This window comes from Hemibagrus wyckioides, linkage group LG22 (genome assembly GCF_019097595.1).
Source record: "Hemibagrus wyckioides isolate EC202008001 linkage group LG22, SWU_Hwy_1.0, whole genome shotgun sequence".
Taxonomy (NCBI): domain Eukaryota; kingdom Metazoa; phylum Chordata; class Actinopteri; order Siluriformes; family Bagridae; genus Hemibagrus; species Hemibagrus wyckioides.
The window spans coordinates 14770980-14790930 of NC_080731.1; the positions used below are offsets into that span (position 1 = coordinate 14770980).

The window sequence follows — 19951 nt, forward strand, 5'->3', positions numbered from 1 at the left end:
CGGAGACGTGTTAATTAAAAACTAATTAAAAGTCCTGTTGCTGACTAGATAAATTGATTAATAACGATGGAATCCGGTATAGACAACGAAGATGTAGTTACTACAGAACCGGAGAGTGAAGAAGCAGATGAGAAGTTGTACATGAATCGGTAATGCTAACTACACAGTTAGCTTCCAGCTCAAAAGCGGCTGGCTAATTCAGTAGAAGCCAGCTAGCAGACAGTGTATTTATGTATCTGACTTTATAATAAAACTGAAAGACATTTTTTATTTAGTACAAAGTAAGCAGTCAGATATCCTAGATAAATCTTTCATATATTAGGAGCCATTTATCCGTGTTTGTTATGTACACAGGCTGCTGATGTTGGGTACTCTCACTCCTCCACGGTCCACTGCTCACTGCGGTAAACTCATTACACCATCTCAACATGTGGACAAATTACATTAGCATTTTAGGAGCAGTCGTAAAATACCTTCTTTGCAAAATATTCTCCGCCATTTACAGCCTCAGGTATGGTAAAAAAAAAAAAAAAAAAAGGAGAGAATATGACAGGTCCATGTTTTTGACAAAAGGTTATTTTGCTGTTCTCTGGAGGTTCACCGACTGGTTTGCTGCGTAATAAAGTATTAGGCATACTTACTTTTCTGTTTCACCAACCATTTCTCTCCAGGAATTTCTCCAGAGATTGGTCTTTTGGCTGTGAGAGGGGTAGGGAGGCCAGTTGCTAGCAGTCAGGTAACTTGCACTTAAAAAAAAACATAACTATTTGCTTAAATGTAGACACCTGGTCATTATACCCATACACCGACCAGGCATAACATTATGACCACCTGCTTAATATTGTGTGACCCGTCATGCACTGTGTATTCTGACACCTTTCTATCAAAAACAGCATTAACTTCTTTAGCAGTTTAAGCAACAGTAGCTTGTCTGTTGCATTGGATCACACGGGCCAACCTTCACTCCCCATGTGAATCAGTGAGCCTTGGTCACCCATGACCCTGTCGCCAGTTCAGCACTGTTCCACTTTAGACCACTTTTGACAGATACTGACCTCTGCAGACTGGGAACACCCCACGAGAGCTGCAGTTTTGGAGATGTTCTGATCCAGTCATCTAGCCATCACAATTTGGCCCTTGTCAAATCCTTACGCTTGTCCATTTTTCCTTCGTCTAAAACATCAACTTTGAGGACAAAATGTTCACTTGCTGCCTAATATATCCCACCCACTAACAGGTGCCATGATGAGGAGATCAACAGTGTTATTCACTTCACCTGTCACTGCTCATAATGTTATGCCTGATCGGTGTATTTTGTATTAAATATGAATATATTTCAGTATTACTATACTACTTTTTTACTATACAGTATTATTTCTTCTGAAGAAGGCCTGTTCTAGCCTGACAGTGCACAACACTAGCTCCCTGAAGACATGGCTTGCCAGAGTTGGAATGAAACAACTCAAGTGGCCTTACCCCAGGCCTTCTCGCCCGGAATCAGTGCCTGACTTTATAATAATGCTCTTGTGTTAATGTGACTGAATGAACACAAATCCTCACAGCCACTCGAAAATCTAATGGAAGATTGAAGAGTTGAGGATATTGTGATGGCATAGGGGCAACAAATCTGGAATGGGACGTTCAACATGCATATGAATGTTATGGACAGGTGTCTAAAAACTATTTCTCATATAGTGTATTATCCTGGTGTATAGTTAAATATGTTGTGACCACAAGTGTGTTTATGATTGGCATTGTTTGTGATTATTTATACCCCAGAATAACCAGCTGAAAAAGGAGGAATGTTGTGAGGAATTTAGACAGGAGTTGAGGCAGGCTCTGGGTGGTCAGGTAGTGCTGCCAGATGACTGGGAAACTACAGCAGAAGTGATCAGGGAGACAGGAAGAAAGGTGCTGGGTGTGTCATCTGGAAGGAGGAAAGAAGATAAGGAGACTTGTTGGTGGAATGAGGAAGTTCAGGATAGTATTCAAAGGAAGAGGTTAGCCAAGAAGAAGTGGGACATGGACAAGACTGAAGAGACAGGAATACAAGGAGTTACAGCACAGAGTGAAGAGGGAGGTGTCTGAGGCCAAGCAGAAGGCGTATGATGAGTTGTACACTAAGTTTGACACTAGAGAAGGAGAGAAGGACTTGTACAGGTTAGCTAGGCAGAGGGATCGAGATGGGAAGGATGTGCGGCAAGTTAGAGTTATTAAGGATAGAGATGGAAAGGTGCTCACAAGTGAGGAGAGTGTACAGAGGAGATGGAAGGAGTACATTGAAGAGCTGATCAATGAGGAAAATGAGAGGGGAAAAAAGTAGGGGGTGAACTCTGTGGAACAGAAAAGTAAATAAGATTAGAAAGGATGAAGTCAGGAAGGCTTTGAAGAGAATGAAAATTGGAATGGCAGTTGGCCCTGACGACATCCTGGTGGAGGTCTGGAAGTGTCTAGGAGAGGCGGCAGTGGAATTTTTAACTAGTCTGTTTAACAGGGTTTTAGAGAGTGAGAAGATGCCTGAGGAATGGAGAAGTGTATTAGTGCCGATCTTTAAGAATAAGGGTGACATGCAGAGTTGCAGCAACTATAGGGGGGTAAAGTTGATGAGCCATACAATGAAGCTATGGGAAAGAGTAGTGGAAGCTAGGTTAAGGAAGGTAGTGGAAATTTGTGAGCAGCAGAATGGCTTCATGCCCAGAAAGAGCACAACAGATGCAATTTTTGCTCTGAGAATGTTGATGGAGAAGTATAGGGATGGTCAGTGAGAGTTGCACTGTGTGTTTGTAGACTTGGAGAAAGCGTATGACAGGGTGCCAAGAGAAGAGCTGTGGTACTGTATGAGGAAGTCAGGAGTAGCAGAGAAGTATGTCAGAGTGGTGCAGGACATGTATGAGAGGAGCAGGACAGTGGTGAGGTGTGCTGTAGGTCAGACAGAGGAGTTCAAAGTGGAGGTGGGACTGCATCAGAGATCGGCCCTGAGCCCCTTCCTGTTTGCTATGGTGATGGACCAGTTGTCAGTGGAGGTCAGACAGGAGTCTCCTTGGACAATGATGTTTGCAGATGACATTGTGATCTGTAGTGAGAGCAGGGAGCAGGTGGAGGAAAACCTGGAGAGGTGGAGGTTTGCGCTGGAGAGAAGAGGAATGAAAGTCAGTCGTAGTAAGACTGAGTACATGTGTGTGAATGACAGGGAGGGAAGTGGAACAGTAAGATTACAGGGTGAAGAGGTCAAGAAGGTATGGGAGTTTAAGTACTTGGGGTCAACAGTCCAGAATAATGGAGACTGTGGGAAAGAGGTAAAGAAGTGAGTGCAGGCAGGTTGGAATGGGTGCAGAAAGGTGTCTGGACTTCTGTGTGATAGAAAAATTTCAGCAAGAATCAAGGGGAAGGTGTACAGGACAGTGGTGAGACCAGCCATGCTGTATGGTTTAGAGACAGTATCACTGAGGAAGAGACAGGAGTCAGAGCTGGAGGTAGCAGAGCTGAAGATGTTGAGGTTCTCTTTGGGAGTGACAAGGTTGGACAGGATTAGGAACGAGTACATCAGAGGGACGGCTCATTTTGGATGTTTGGGGGACAAAGTTAGAGAGGCCAGGTTAAGATGGTTTGGACATGTCCAGAGGAGGGAGAGTGAGTATATTGGTAGGAGAGTGTTGGACATGGAGCTGCCAGGCAGGAGGAAAAGAGGAAGGCCAAAGAGGAGGTATATGGATGTAATAGATGAGGATACAAAGCTAGTGGGTGTAAGTGTTGAGGATGCAGAAGATAGGGATAGGTGGAGAGAGATGATTCGCTGTGGCGACCCCTGAAGGGAAAAGCCGAAAGAAGAAGAAGAGCCAGCTGAATATTGCAAATCTAATAAAAATATATTGTAATACTTGTGTTGTAATCTTTACAGATTAGAGACAGCCTATTGATGGACTCACCAAGTCAGAACACTATTTGCGAGGAGGATGAGGGGTCAACAATAATGGACCAATCAAAAGGTACATGTTAGTACAGAAGCTTGTGCTGACAGACAAACTCAAAGACCAGATGATATTAAAAAAGTGCCAATATACTAATATAAAATAACTTGCTTGCACCTAGAAAAAAGATATTATTAGGATTGCATGGAGGTGCTGCAACTAGCATAGTCGCTTCCCAACTCTACATCTGGATTTGATGCAGTTTATCCTTGTCATGCACATAAATACTCAAATATATTACACTTTGTGAAATGTATGATTCTTTGCAATTTAAACAAATTACTCCACCTAGTGGCTGTTTGTCATTGTGTTGATATGTACTATGTCTTTCTTGGTTTTATTGCTAGTGATTAATTGTGGTGTTGCTGCAGGGAGCCCAGCGACTTCAGTGACTTCAGAATCCAAAAAAATCAATACAAATGCCAAACAACTTCAGTCATACCCTACTACCTCAGGTCAACATCCCAAATGTCTGTTTACACATGGTCTGTCACAGTGTGTCTGCAGTGGACCGAGTGCAGTAGACAGTCAGAGAAGTGCAAGAGAACATGTACAAGCAATGTCTAAAATAAACAAGGAAAAAGGCAGCATTTCTAAAAGCAGGTTTGTTAGGTTTCACAGACAATAATCTACTAACCGAGAGACTTACATATCTGACTGATAGTAATCCACTAGTAATATATTACTACAGGATCATATTTGTCAGTTTATTTAATATTGATGATCTTTTCTATGTTTAGGTCAAAGAAGCCAAGATGTAGGAATTTATCTCCTGAAAAAGGTGAGCCTTTAAAGAGTGCTGACTTATCTCATCTGTCCATGAGAGGTCAGCAAAGACCAGGAGCAGGTGCCTCCTCCTGCATTGTTTATATTATAGCACTGTTTGCATTCATCAGTACTGTTTGTCATAACACGATCAACAATGAGTGTCTGCCTTTAGGTATTTAACACAGAATACAAGTGAAGAATATTCTGAGCAACACAGTGTTTCTGCACAGTGCATTTGTAATTTAACAGCTTGAAGCTCTCACAGATTCCCAGCTCAGTGTGATACGACAATGAAAAGAGATGTGATTATGAGTAGATGTGTTATTTGTTTACCATTTGATTTAGGCATTTGTGGTAGAACAATTAAAATACCAACAAGTGGCAAACAAAAAGTCGTAAGATTACAGGACATCTATAGACGAAACAAATTTGGAGAGACACACCTCCATCTTGCTGTGATGAAAGGAGATCTTCAGTCTCTGAAGGACATAATTAAAGTTGGTGCCTCTGTCAACCTGGCAGATAATGCAGGTGTAGTATAGAATAACACAATCCAAAAACCTGTTCACATTAAACCGTGTCTAAAGTAGGGATGCTTCTACAGCTCTGAGAGATTTATGCCTTTTGCTTATTGATCACGATATGTGCATTGATACCGGATTTAAGGCTTATTCCTCTACTTATTTCAGGTTGGACCCCACTCCATGAGGCAGTATTGGGACAGAATTGCAAGGCTGCAAAAATTCTAATTGAAGCTGGAGCCCTAGTCAATTCTGTAGGTCTTGAAGGAATCACACCTTTACACGATGCTGTACAACTTGGTGACTTTAAGGTGTGTGGTTTCAGCAGTCTCTGGACCAATACTCTAGTACTATTGTAGTCTTTTTTTAAATATGGTCTTTTATGAATCTAGCTTGTTCAGCTGCTGTTAAAGTACGGCGCTGATCCGTTATTGAAGAATCAGAAGGGTGACAGTGCCATAGACCGCAGTCAAGACAAGAATGTAGAAAAACTGCTGAGGCAATATGCGGCTAAGGCTTGTAGGGTAAGTAATGGTTAGCTTTCAGCAAAAGATAGCATGCTTGGCAACATACTTAGTATGATGGTCCTTGTATGTTTTTACAGTTCAATGTGCAATTTTACAAATCCCAATTCCAATGAATTTGGTTACATTGTGTAAAACGTAAATAAAAACAGAATACAATGACCAGCAAATCCTTGTTAACCCATATTCAATTGAAAACACCACAATGTGCAATGTTCACACTGATAAACATGATTGTGTCTTGCAAATATTCACTCATTTTGATTTTGATGCCTGCAACACATTCCAAAAGAGCTTGGACATCACCTTTCCTTTTAACAACACTCAATAAGCATTTGGGATCTGAGGACACTAATTTTTTGAGCTTTGTAAATGGAATTCTTTTCCCATTCTTGCTTGCTGTATGACTTCAGTTGCTCAACAGTCCAGGGTCTGCGTTGTCGTATTTTGCACTTCATAATGCACCACACATTTTCAATGGGAGGCAGGTCTGGACCGCAGGCAAGCCAGTCTAGTACCCGTACTCTTTTAATACGAAGCCACGCTGTTGTAACATGCAGAATGTGGCTTGGCATTATCTTGGTAAAATAAGCAAGGACATCCCTGAAAAAGATGTCGCTTGGATGGCAGCATATTTTGCTCCAAAACCTGTATGAACCTTTCAGCATCTATGGTGCCTTCACAGATATGCAGGTTACCCATGCCATGGGCACTAGCACACGCCCCATACGATCACAGATGCTGGCTTTTGAACTTTGCTCTGATAGCAATCTGGATGGTCCTTTTCCCCTTAGGCCGGAGGATGCAGCATCCATGATTTCCAAAAGCAATTTGAAATGTGGACCTGTCAGACCACAGCACACTTTGCGTCAGTCCATCTCAGATGAGCTCGGGCCCAGAGAAGCCGGCTGCGTTTCTGGGTGTTGTTGATGTATGGCTTGCACTTTGCATTGTACATTTTAAGCTTGCAGTTGTAGATGTGGTGACGAACTGTGTTAACTGACAACGGTTTTCCAAAGTGTTCCTGAGCCCACGTGGTAATATCCTTTACAGAATGATGTCTGTTTTTAATTCACTGCCGTCTGTGGAATCGACGGTCATGGCCATTCAGTGTTGTTTCTCGGCCTTGCCGCATACGTGCAGAGGTTTCTCCGGATTCTCTGAATCTTCTGATGATATTATGGACTGTAGATGATGGAATACCTAACTTCTTTGCAGTTGTATGTTGAGGAATGTCATTCCTAAACTGTTGGAGTATTTGCTATTTGTTCACAAAGGTGTGAACCGCAGCCCATCCTTGCTTGTCTTTTATGGTGTTTTCAACTGATTATGGGTCAATAAGGATTTGCAGGTCATTGTATTATGTTTTTATTTACGTTTTACACAACGTCCCACCTTCATTGGAATTGGGGTTTGTAGAAGGCACTACAGACATAGCCCAGTATCTGATTGCTGATTTAGATATTAAAAAGTTGTATTGTCATTCTAGCCAGTATACAGTAGAAAGAAATGCCTTTTTCCAACACAGACATTACAGAAGTCATGGGCTGCAGTGTACATAATATACAGTACAAAAATTGTGGGAGACAAAGTGGCACTGCATATAGACATTACCACAAATGCAAACAATGAAGACAATACAATAAATACAACACAAGGTATTAAATACAATGCACAACTCAGTGGAGTAGTAGTTGGTATGTGGCGAGTCTCACATTATTGCCACTAGCAGCATAGACGTTATGCTGTGACTGACATACTGATGTACTGGCATAGGTGGACAGTACATGCTGATAGTTTGTTGTAGTTCAAAGGGTGAGTGTGTGATTTACCACAACAGAAAACAAGGCTGATGCATCAGCACTTCTTTCAAGCTGAGAGCTCAAAACACCTGTGCCACTGACAGTCAGTCAAGATTAATATGTGTATTGACTCATCTGACATTTTTATTAGAGGAAAAATCCAGAAAAAAAATGTAAGTAATAAATGAAATAATTTTTATATACAAAGATCAGCCATAAAATTATGAGCAGTGACAGGTGAAGTGAATAACACTGATGATCTCCTCATCATGGCACCTATTATTGGGTGGGATATATTAGGCAGCAAGTGAACATTTTGTCCTCAAAGTTGATGGGTCAGAAGCCGGAAAAATGGGAAAGCGTAAGGGTTTGAACGACTTTGACAAGAGCTAAATTGTGATGGCTAGATGACTGGATCAGAACAATAGAACAATGGGCATGTGAGCATCAGAACTGGACCACAGAGCAATGGAAGAAGGTGGCCTGGTCTGATGAATCACGTTTTCTTTTACATCATGTGGATGGCCGGGTGCGTGTGCATCACTTACCTGGGGAACACATGGCACCAGGATGCGCTTATGGGAAGAAGGCAAGCCAGCGGAGGCAGTGTCATGCTTTGGGCAATGTTCTGCTGGGAAACCTTGGGTCCTGCCATCCATGTGGATGTTACTTTGACACGTACCACCTACCTAAGCAGTGTTTCAGACCATATACACCCTTTCATGGAAACGGTATTCCCTAATGGCTGTGGCCTCTTTCAGCAGGATGATGTGCCGTGCCTCAAAGCAAAAATGGTTCAAGAATGGTTTGATGAACACAAAAACGAGCTTGAGGTGTTGACTTGGCCTCCAAATTCCCCAGATCTCAATCCACTCGAGCATCTGTGGGATGTGCTGAACAAACAAGTCCGATCCATGGAGGCCCAACCTCGCAACTTACAGGACTTAAAGGATCTGCTGCTAAAATCTTGGTGCCAGATTCCACAGCACACCTTCAGGGATCTAGTGGAGTCCATGCCTTCGACTGGCAGGAAAAGGGGGGAAACAATATTAGGCAGGTGGTCATAATGTTATGGCTGATCAGTGTATGTTTGTGAGCAGCAGAGGTGGACAAAGTACACAACTTCCTTACTTGAGTAAAAGTACAGATACGACTGGTCAAACATTACTCCATTACAAGTAAAAGTTGTAAAGACAGATTTTTACTAGTAGTTTTAAAGTAAAAGTACAGAAGTACTTGTTTTTAAAAGTACTTAAGTATCAAAAGTAAAAAGTAAATGTAGCTACACACACTCATCATAAACAAAGCATTTCACATTTAGATTCATTCTTATTTATCCAATATAATTTACTGTTCGCATTTTATACAAGTTATATGTATTTCCACATTTCATTTACACCGTTTTAATATGCATTTACACCGTTCTCAAGGTTCCTCCCTCCTGCGTACAATGCATTGTGGGCAATATTACCCGTTAGAGTGTGGAGCGTTCTGCACTTCGAATTTCTACGGGAAGTAGTAGACCATCCGGGATTTTTTTAATACTCTTTTCAGCATACTATGATTTGGGGCATACTAATTCTATTTTCGAATATTATTTAGGACAGATATTATGAGAATTTGGACGCAGCATACGTTTTTGAGTGTTAAATAACATCATTACCAATGCGCTGGTGGCAACTAGGCAAACAAATACATAAAAAAATATTTCACTTACCATACATATTTCATGGCACAGGCAATATCCATTTCCAGCTTTTACCAGAAATTAAAAGTATACATACCTCAATATGCTTCCGCAGGTTGGATGGAGAGTTTTTGTAGGCTGCGATGTGGTTTGTTTTCGGTAAACAAAGCAAACATTTAAAATGAAAAGAATCTTTACTCTTTTCTAAAAACTGGAACATAATGTCTAAGTATGGCCATGGATGCACAGATGATCTGTCTTCATCCATTTTGTCACCAATTGATCAGAGTTCAAAAAATGATGGAAAAACACTAAACTTCACGACACGTGATGCTACAAGAGTGAAAAAAAGTCATCCTCTGATTAACGTAACTACTTTCTACTCAATGACCTTGACAGAAAGTTTCCAAAAAAATAATACTCAAGTAAAGTACAGATAGTCAAAAAGTGTTCTTAAGTACACTACTCAAGTAAGTATACTTCTTTACTGTCCACCTCTGGTGAGCAGACAACTGTCCACTGCAGTATAAACAAACAATAGTATAACTGTACATGTTAATTAATTTATTTATTTATTTATTTATTTTTAATGTTGTTCTTTTTCCAGTCTCTTGTGCTGTTTAAGACTGGCACAAACTGGCAGAAATGTTTATTACTGCAGTTCTAAATATATCCAGTAGGTGCCAACAACGTGTAACTAACATATTCTAGTGAGAGTGCAAATAAAGCGGATGTCAGTAATGTGCAAGAGGGAAGAAATTGTACAACAGTACAGTTCTAAGGGATCTTTAAAGTATGCCTGAAGTGTATAAGATATCTATATATCATATCTAATACCATAGCTGTCCAACTATGACAGAAATAACATCAAATTATATTAAAATATTAAATATATTCACATTAAAAATAAGGTTTGCAGGTGTTAGTCTTGTGCATTCAGTCCCTCATTGCCTGTCAGCATTTGTAAGCAAAATTTAAATGCATTATATATCAAATAATACGTTTAATTTGGCAAATACATATTACTTAATAAACTGGAATCTTGATGTAATCTTCATGACCATAGAGAACCAATTTGTTGCTCGGAAAAACACACTTTAACTACTGGCCATTTATGCAATAAATATGTACATAAGTAAAGATATGACATATATTCAATCCCATAACTGAGTAGAAATGTTTCAGTGCTGTAACTGATTTAATTTGTAAGGCACGCAGTTGCTCTCTATTTCTCCAAACAGCACATTTGAAAGCTGCATCCAAACGAACATTTATACAGCAGTTTTTTTATTTGTTTTATTTTCTGCCTATATTCTGTACAAAAGAATGTTACGGTATGGATCCTGAAAAGGATAGTAAATTATACCGCAGTCTATCTAGCGAAACAATTACTTCTCAAACAGTAAAAGAAGCTTTTTATTAGCTTAATTTCCTTAGGCTGTTTCGCAGTGTAAGCCATTGTCAGTTGTGATAGAAGCTTTTGGTTGAACGCCAGACTTTTCTGCTATTGCTTCCAAAAGATCCATCAATAACTCTGCAGTAGTTCTAGGCTTGTTTTCTACTCCGTTAAGGCAGAGCTTTCCTTCCTGGGGTAGATTCCAGAAAGCAGGATTTGCAAGTTAGCCATATAGATGAATAAAAATCTAGATTTTTCATTTCCAAATATAAATATATAGAAGATAACATTCTTATGAGTTGTGCTAAAATTTACATGCAAACGAGCCTGGAAAATCGCAGGTTGAATAGAGATGTCCCTGAGCATGGCTTTAGTATTAAAGTAGTATAGAATTCTTCTTCCTGATGTAGGAGGCATGTCCTCATTCATAGCATGTTTTGTTGAGAAAATATGGACTACAAAAAAAAAACATTGTAATTCCTCATTACACAGGGTAATGGTTTTGTGCTTACATTGCATTAATATTGTGAGCCCACATGATGATGACTAAGACACTTTCTTTTATCTCTGTCACCTCTATGTATTTACAAATTCTTTAGCATGACTGTTACATTTTCCCGTCACGCCGTAAAAGCTATTGTTTTAACCGTTTATTAGATGGCAAACATTTTGGGGAAAGCTATAATGCATGTAGATGTGTATTTTCAAACAAAGTGCTTTACTTGTAACATTTCTAAAGTACAGTTTGGTTTTCCTTCTTATCAGAAGTGGAGACAATCACCTGGATCTCTGTGTGCATACACATACTGAGTCCATCCAACAAAGTCAAGTAATAACAAATGATTTGAATAGTATTTGTAATAAATATCACTGTATTGCCTATCTATCTCTCCCTGTCTTTGTATACATAATACACGTCAGACCTGTATGAGTGTTGTCAGCACCCGGAAGTGGTAACCCAGATCTGGGACAGCAGACTGGGTCAGCATATACTGCTCCACAACTGACCTCACCATCTAGAGATGTTACATTTTTTTTCACAGACTATGCATCATTTTGGGGCCTCATAAAGATTACTAAATTTAACAAAATGACAAAGACCCTCTAAATGCACTCTAGTCTGGAATTCATGTCCACACATATATCCATGGATGTAGAATTAGGGTGGACAAATGTCAGGATACTACAACCTTTATCCAACAAAAGTTTGTGGACACCTGATTATCAAACCCATATGCATGATGTACTTTTAGCTGTATAGTATATCTAGTTGATTGAAAAACAATATTAAAACACACCGAAAATTATATTATTTACAGGAACATGGAATGTTTCTACTAGATAGTCAGTCTGAAAATCTGTTTGTATTTCTTTCCATTGCTCCTCAATTTTTTAGTCTGATATACATGTAAACATATTGAGTTGTACTATTAACTGATGAGACTAAAGTATGCATATCATATTGTGACACTCCTCACATTACATTGCATCTAGTTTGGTCTTCTGTAAATACATGCCCCACCACCCTGTAATTCACCCCAGTAGTCAGCTTTCAATGAAAGTGAGCCTTCAGAGCGTTTCTTGCTGTGTCTGGTATGTGCCCTAAGGTATTATTTAGCCTGGACCGTTGCCATTTGATTCTCAGATCAGCTGTTTATCTCCCTTTGTCTAGGCAAAGGCTGGCCAACTGTGTGGTGGACATAATCACCATGGCCTACCTATGTGCTGGACTGCCATGCCCATGTTTTGCTCAGACGAGCCTCCTATAAACAAACCTAATAATTGCTCAACTATCCTAACATACGATAGGATTGTTTTTTCCTGTCCTATACAATGTTATGTCTTTTTCCGGTGAAGGGTGTTTTAAATGATCCTGTAGAGTTTGTGAATGGGTTGCACTATGACTATGAATAAGCTTAACAAATAGCTCTGTCTTCTTAGCCTGCGATCACATTAATTAACTTGGCCTGGATCTACTACGCCTTTAAAACTACAGAGATCTCAAGTAACCTACTATAATCTGTTCTGTAATGATGCAGCATTGGAAAATGTGTTTGAAAGGCTGTACTCTCTGTGTTAACTTCTCTGTCTGTGCAACTTAACATTTGTCCATGTTCCATCTTACTTTATACACAAATCACTAGACTAGATTTCTTAGATATGTAATGACAACATGAACATAACAGCTTTAAATTACATACAGTGCACCTGTTGATGGTACCCGAAGTTTCACTATATTATTATTATTATTATTCAATAGGGGAATATTATTTAATTATTGAATAGATCATTCTAAACATGATATGTGCTATGAAAATTAATACAAAGTTATCTAGTAACGGATAAACAGACACAAATACTTGTAATGATGTGGTTAAGATCTAATAAAGAATTTTGTTTAATTCATTCATCTGTATTATTCAATTAATATAGATTTCTAAACAGCTGCTCTACCAATTATGATTCAACATTTTTTGAGGGGAAAAAATATTTTCAAATGTTGGCACAGGATTGTCTTCTTATGATTTTTTTTGACACTCAGGTGACAAGACAGTCAGCTGCTATAGATAAAGCAGAAAAAGATCAGAAGACCAGTGATGCTGAACGTAGTTCAGCTGTTTGTCCAGACACTTTCTCTGCAAATCATGAAGGTATACAGAAACACAGTGGAAATAGACATTGCACTTGTAGTATTTAATACATGAGCATTAAATGTCCAATATTAGCTTATTTAATAATTATATTGTTGTTATACGTTACAGAGAAAACAGTTTGTCACTTTGCTGTGCTATCTCCTTATTTCTTAGTAAAATCAACAGCTCAAATGTTGCCACAACTAAGAGACCCAACAAAAGTCCCTGATAATGATGGCTCCTTAGCTGTACAAGAGCGAGAGTCTCCAGGATTTGACACCACATCTTGCCCAGACAGTGATCCCGACAGTGATATTACTGTGGACTACACCGAGATTCAGTCACCATCACCTGAAAACTGGGCTTTAAGTGCTACTCAGGATTTCTCTGGAGTCACAGACCGTTAGTATGATAAGAATTGTCTGCAATTTCTATGTCTCTGCGATATCTGCAGAAATAATCTGGTAGAAATAAGTTCATCGAGTGGATTTTTTCATGATTATCTTACTATACAATTGTTCATTTCCAGGTTGAAGTTACAGCATTATAAAAAGAGTTAACAGGATATGACTATGCATTTTTGTTAGCTTTGTCATTTGCTCGAATCAGTTTACATGGTATTATCTGCTACTTTATGATACTACATGATGCATCCTTACTTGTCACTTCTGTACCTTCTAGTACTTGCAAAATATATTTTCAGTGTTCAGGATAATTGTGTTTTTTTTTAACTTAAGTACACTTCATGAAGAAAATAACAGTGGTGCCAACTTGGCAATCTTGTTAGCTTTCTTTAAGTAGTCTGCATTTTATACAGTCTGGAAAGCTGCCACAGTCACATACCCATACTCTAATTTTATCTGAGTGATTGGAAGGCTACTTTTGGTTTAGTCTGTGGGAACATATTTTGTTTTATTAGCACATAGTGAGTCAACATATTAGGTTTTATTTGAATATGTTCATGATTTTAGGAGTAGTTGGTGAAACAATCATGGAAAATGACATCACCATAAATGAGGAGCTTCTTGTAAATCAGGTAATGTCAGGATTGAGAATATTAACACAAATAGACCAGACCAGTTTACTTTTTCAAATTACTGTAATTGTTTCATTTGTATATGTTTATCTCAGAGTTTGGTTTCAGGCGCAAATGAAACAAACCTAAATGACTGGAAAGATTTGTGCAGGGAGAACACTGATGAAGCTGTCTTGGGTGGTTCTGGTGGTGATCATGAAACAGATCTTGCAGAGGAGAACTATTCTGGAGTTGCCAAAAAAAGGATGCGAAGAATGACAGTGGCGAGCGATCAAAACTTTTTAGATTATTTGCTCAACTTTGATCTAAACAGTGTGTCTGTTGTAAACACTGGAAATGTCAGTATGGCAAATGGAGCTACTGCACTGAACAAAAATGAATGTACAAATTTCTCTTCCAGTCCCTCTGTTTGTGAAGATACGTGTGATCTCTCACCTGCTCAAAGTAACATGGATCAGGAATGTAGTATTCCTGTACTTACGTCCTGTCAGATTAGAGTCAGTGGATCATTTGCAGATGAGCAATCGCTACCTTTAGAAGAATCTTCTGAATCGAACGCATCTCAATCTCTACTTTTTGGGCTAATTCATGACCACGGACTTAACTGTAATCCTGAGTCTCAGTTGGGTTTAATGACAATAGAGCAGTTAAAACCAACCATTCAGCAGCTAAAACCTGTTTGTTCAATTGACTCAACATTAAAAAGGACCCAGCTTTCTTGTGAAGAAGGCCAAGAAAAACAAACATCTTTGCCACTACCCTACTTTAACAGTAATAGTGTTACCTCAGAATGGTTTACAGACTCTCAAAACAGTGTTGCAAATGGAGAAGCGTTTGAAGGATCCAAAGGAAACATATTCACTGAATTGTTCCCTGAAAATCTTCATTGTCAGTGTAATGACCCAGATGAATCCATCAAACAGCTACCGCAACAACAGGATGATATAATAAACCCAGGTCCCTTTAGTCATTGTTCTGTTAGTTCTGCAGACATTCCGGGCATTATATGCAATGAGAGGCAGTGTGGTGGCACCACTCTAGATGGTACCTTACAATTGCAAGCTAGCCCTTTATGTGAGGAAAAACTGCTTTTATATAGCGTGCCAAGCAGTGAAAGGCCAAAAGATAATGAAATCAATATTAATAGTAGTAGAAGGATTCCCCAAGATGCTAATATTCCTACAGTCTCATTAGCGTTAGTGTGTGCCAAAGATGGTAATACTGCTGTTGAAAATGATGATGCTAAAAGTTCTGCAGATTCAGACTGCACTGTGATTGAAGAGCAGGAACTGTTAAAAAGCACCTACAGGGATAGAGAGGACATGACATTTCAAGCCAGGTTAAATCCTGCCCCAGTAGTCAGCACTTATGAGGGAGAAAGACAGGACAAGCAGTATAATTCATGTGAAACTGGTAAAGAGCATAGCAGGAGAGAACCAACAGGTAGCACAACTGATCCATTGAGCACAGAGTGCTCTGTCAGCATGTTGACAGATTTGTCCCAAAAGCCCTTATGTTTACTTCCAACACCAGATAACAATCAGTGTACAGAGAGTGCAGGACTTCATAAAGTTGTGGGAAATGAAAAGGCCTCATACACCACTAAAATGAGCCAGCGCAAAAAGAAGCGATCCAAACATAAACGCAGCATGCTGACTAACCACACTGTTGTGCTTAATGCAGGTAACTCAAACAGGATTGTTTTTGTATTGGATATTTCTCCTTGATGGAAATCTGTGATATATTACACACACTAAGTAAATGCTAAATACGAGCACACTAACTGTAAGCTGAAAATATAAATGGCAGTACCTGTATTTTGGCACTATGTATATTTATTTACATCTGTAATCTTCCTGTACAGCTACAAATTATAACTGGAGAGGTTATAAAAGAAGAAACATCCAAAGAAAGAATTATTTGGGAGAGACTCTACTCCATCAAGCCTGCAAGAAAGGAAACCTACCAGAGGTTAAAAGGCTCATTAAAGATGGAATAAACATTAATATTTCTGACAATGCAGGTTAGCTAAAAGCACAACCCAAAAGTGGGTGTTGGAAATATGCTTGTTGCTTGATGTATAACTCGTGTTGCATTTTCAGGATGGACAGCTCTACATGAGGCCTGTGTTGAAGGTTATCCAGATGTGGTGGAGGAACTTTTGCGTGCAGGTGCAAATGTTACTAGCAGGGGGATGGAAGGATTCACTCCTCTCCACGATGCTGTTCTGTCGGGTAAATATGAGGTAAACTAAACTGCTAAAGAATTTTTTGTTGTTTGTGCTCCTTCTTTTAGAGATTTAAATATCATTGGTATAATATTTTGTTGCAGTCTGTTAAATGTGGAATGCCTGGACAGTATTGAATATTTTACAATAATTTATATTTTAGTAGAATATTCAGGTTGTTCTCTGCTTTGCGTTTAATAAATACTACTTTTATGCTTTTATGTAAATCTTTTTACCCTTGGACCTGACTTAAAGGTGACTGCCTTCACATGCTGTAAAACTCACTGTTCATTCATAGGTGGTGTTGCTTCTTCTGCAGTATGGCTCAAATCCTCATGATAAGAATTCACTCGGACAGAGTGCACTTGACCTTGCAAAACAAGAAATCATCAAAGAGCTGCTCCTGACATTCAGAGAACCTCCTGTTATATCTGGGAAACCAACTGAATCTTTTAAACAAGATTCTGAAATTTCGCACCGTGAACAAATTTGGCAAGGTATTATACACTACTCACAAAAAGTTAAGGATATTTGGCTTTTGGGTGAAATTTATGGAAAATGTAGAAAGTTCATGCTACAGTGATATTATATCATGAAAGTAGGGCATTTAAGTAGAAGCATGCAATGGTGATTTCCTCATCTCAAACAATTTAATGAAACAAAAGCCAACAACAGTGGTGGGTATACCACAACAAAAAATGTCACTGTCTCAATAATTTGTCATGTGCCCTTGACCATCGATTACAGCTTGACAACGACGTCTCATGCTGTTCACGAGTCGACTTATTGTCTGCTGAGGCATGGCATTCCACTCTTCTTGAAGGGCGGTCCTCAGGTCATTGAGGTTCTGGGGTGCAGGGTTACGAGCCTCTACACGGCGACTCAGCTGATCCCATATGTTTTCTATGGGATTCAGGTCTGGAGAAACTGCAGGCCACTCCATTTGAGGTACCCCAGCCTCCAGGAGCCGTTCCCTAATGGTGCGACCTCAATGAGCTGGAGCATTGTCGTCCATGAAGATGAAATTAGGCCTGTGTTGTTCACGCAGGGTCACAATGACTGGATTAATGATGTATCATTCACAAGACCACGCTGATGTAAACGGTTTCGAATGGTCTGACACTTGAGTGCCTCTCACCTCCCTTAAATGTGCCTGAGTGGCATTCATCATCCGGTTCCGCAGGGCATTGTTCACAATGAAGCGGTCATCAACGTGGGATGTGGCCAAAGGACGTCCACTTCTATGCCTTTCTGTGACACTAAGCTCAGTGGCTCACTTCCCTCTTCCCAAACATCCTGTTTGAAGCCTCACAATGATGAGGTACTGTTGATCAATTGTTAGGTGTCGTCTTGGTCTCATGATGTCAAAATGTAAACAGCATGATGAAGAGGACTGTTTAAATACCAATTCTAATTGAACCAGAAAATTTATTGGTCGATTCATGGATCAAACACCAGTTGTGAATTTTGCCATTAAGCACCTTGTTAGAGAACAGCAAGTTATGCAAAAAGTACTGAAACACTGAACAGTTGGACATGTGCATTCAAAAGTGTAGAGAAGTACGAATTAAGTTCACCTGTAAAGGTTATAGTGCATTTTAGGTGCATCCTGAAATTTCACCCAAAAGCTGAATATCCTTAACTTTTTGTGAGTAGTGTAGTTTTCCTAGAGATGTGTGTAGTTGAGAAAGGCAGCATATTTTAGCTGTAAGTGACATTTTGTTTTTTTATCAGATTTACACAACGAAATTTAAGTTGCTTTTTCAGATAATCAAGTTCACAGTCAACCATCTGCCTCCTCCAGGAGAGATGATAAGAGAGATGCAGGAAGCAGTTCTGGTGCTGCACCAAATTCAGTATGTTAAATGTATTAATAACAGCTACAATAATGCAAATGCTTATAATAATTTAATCATGAATCATTTTATCAATTTGAATCATTTTTAGCTTGAGTATGGTCAGCCGCAATCCAGAAAGGCAACACCTAAAGAGGTTGAACCGAAGCAGACAGGTATCAGTAAGGGCTTGTGAAAAAACTTTTTTAATTTCTGTTCATTTAAATAATGAAATGTATAAAATAGTTAGCTGTATTGGTATTGACTAAAGTTTTCACAAAAGGTAGTCAGTGATTTAGTTAAGTAATTATATAATTATGATTCTTATATGTATAGCATTGGGAACTACAAAATACAGGGAAGTAAAGCCATGACTCTCCCTTTTTATAAACAGAAAATGAGTGTTTATAAAAAAGGAACTAGCCAGATAGGTGCAAAGGATGTTTGTTGTTACTGTATACTGACTTGCCTACAGTCCTCTTTAACAGAACTTTCATGCTGTTGACTTTGACCAGGCTGAAATTTTCAGTCAGTCTCTGTTTAAAGAGTCCTGCAAGCATGTGTGGTTTCACCAGGTCTACCTCAGACATAGAGGTGTCTTTGTGAATAAAAAAAACACACATTTGAATTCGGGTTGTAGCACCCTGCTTTACATATTGCAGTCTTGTCTACTTTGCCTGTCCACAAGTTTCCACATGCCCTTCAAGACCAGTAGTGTCAGATTGTGAACATTTCTTTGTCTCTTAACCCCTTGAAGTCCCAGCTTTTTTATTTTATTATTGAAAGTATATTACAGTATTGTGTAGCTGCAGTAAACATAATGAGGGAAGTATGTAGTTCAGAGGAATGTAAGACTAGACCTATCAACTGACAGTATTGGCTGTTTAATTTTGTCTTGTTTCATGTCTTTTGAATGTCTTATTGGAAAGACAGGTTTTTAGATTATTGCTCTGTAAAACATCCTTGTCAATAAAGTATTATGATTAAATGTTTTACCAGTGATGGGCCGTCAGGGCCAGCAAGGCCTTCTCTGCTGGCCTAAATAGCAGTGATCTGAATCACGGTCATTATATTTAAATTCAATTAAGTCATTATTAAATAAATATTATTAAATATCAGACACCAAAATTGATTTGGTGTAAAATTTGTTTAGACCAACATTCAGTGAAGTCACTGAACATCAAGTTATATTAAATATTAGTACCAGCTGCAGATTTATTTTGACTTTCTTAAACCATTTACACAATGTGTTGTTTCTTTTTTTCTTTTTCTTTTTTTTCAGAAGCATTAAGAAATGAAACTCTTATGAGCATCACTTCCATCCGACTGATTAGCGAAGAAGAGGTCCTGCCATCCTACATGATGGACAGATACTGGGATTCATTCATGAACAGTGATGACTGGATCTTATAAAAGCTTGGTAGTTTATACTGGAACTGGCAATAAAAACGTTTTGAATAACGTTCCTTTTTTGGACATGCGATATGTTTGGTTAAAAATGTTTCTAATAGATTCTTTGGAATGTAATAAATGTTTGATAATTAAACTGGTTTT

The 19951-nt window shown here is 38.9% G+C and overlaps 1 protein-coding gene across 1 annotated transcript; it reads left to right on the forward strand.

The window, feature by feature from the left end:
• Positions 1-359: 359 nt before the first annotated feature.
• Positions 360-19912, forward strand: ankrd31 (ankyrin repeat domain 31). Its single transcript, XM_058374614.1, has 15 exons — positions 360-404; positions 672-736; positions 3899-3986; positions 4340-4571; positions 4709-4749; positions 5082-5267; positions 5426-5568; positions 5650-5781; positions 13209-13317; positions 13474-13701; positions 14271-14335; positions 14431-16018; positions 16200-16358; positions 16438-16580; positions 19680-19912. The coding sequence occupies exons 1-15, from the start codon at positions 362-364 to the stop codon at positions 19686-19688; spliced, it is 3231 nt and encodes a 1076-aa protein (XP_058230597.1). The 5' UTR covers positions 360-361; the 3' UTR covers positions 19689-19912.
• Positions 19913-19951: the final 39 nt, after the last annotated feature.

Coding starts and splice junctions, on each gene's coding strand:
- ankrd31 (XM_058374614.1), top strand. CDS start 362: ATGTTGGGTACTCTCACTCCTCCACGGTCCACTGCTCACTGCG. Junction 4,572..4,708: donor GGCAGCATTTCTAAAAGCAG/GTTTGTTAGGTT, acceptor TTCTATGTTTAG/GTCAAAGAAGCCAAGATGTA. Junction 4,750..5,081: donor GAATTTATCTCCTGAAAAAG/GTGAGCCTTTAA, acceptor CATTTGATTTAG/GCATTTGTGGTAGAACAATT.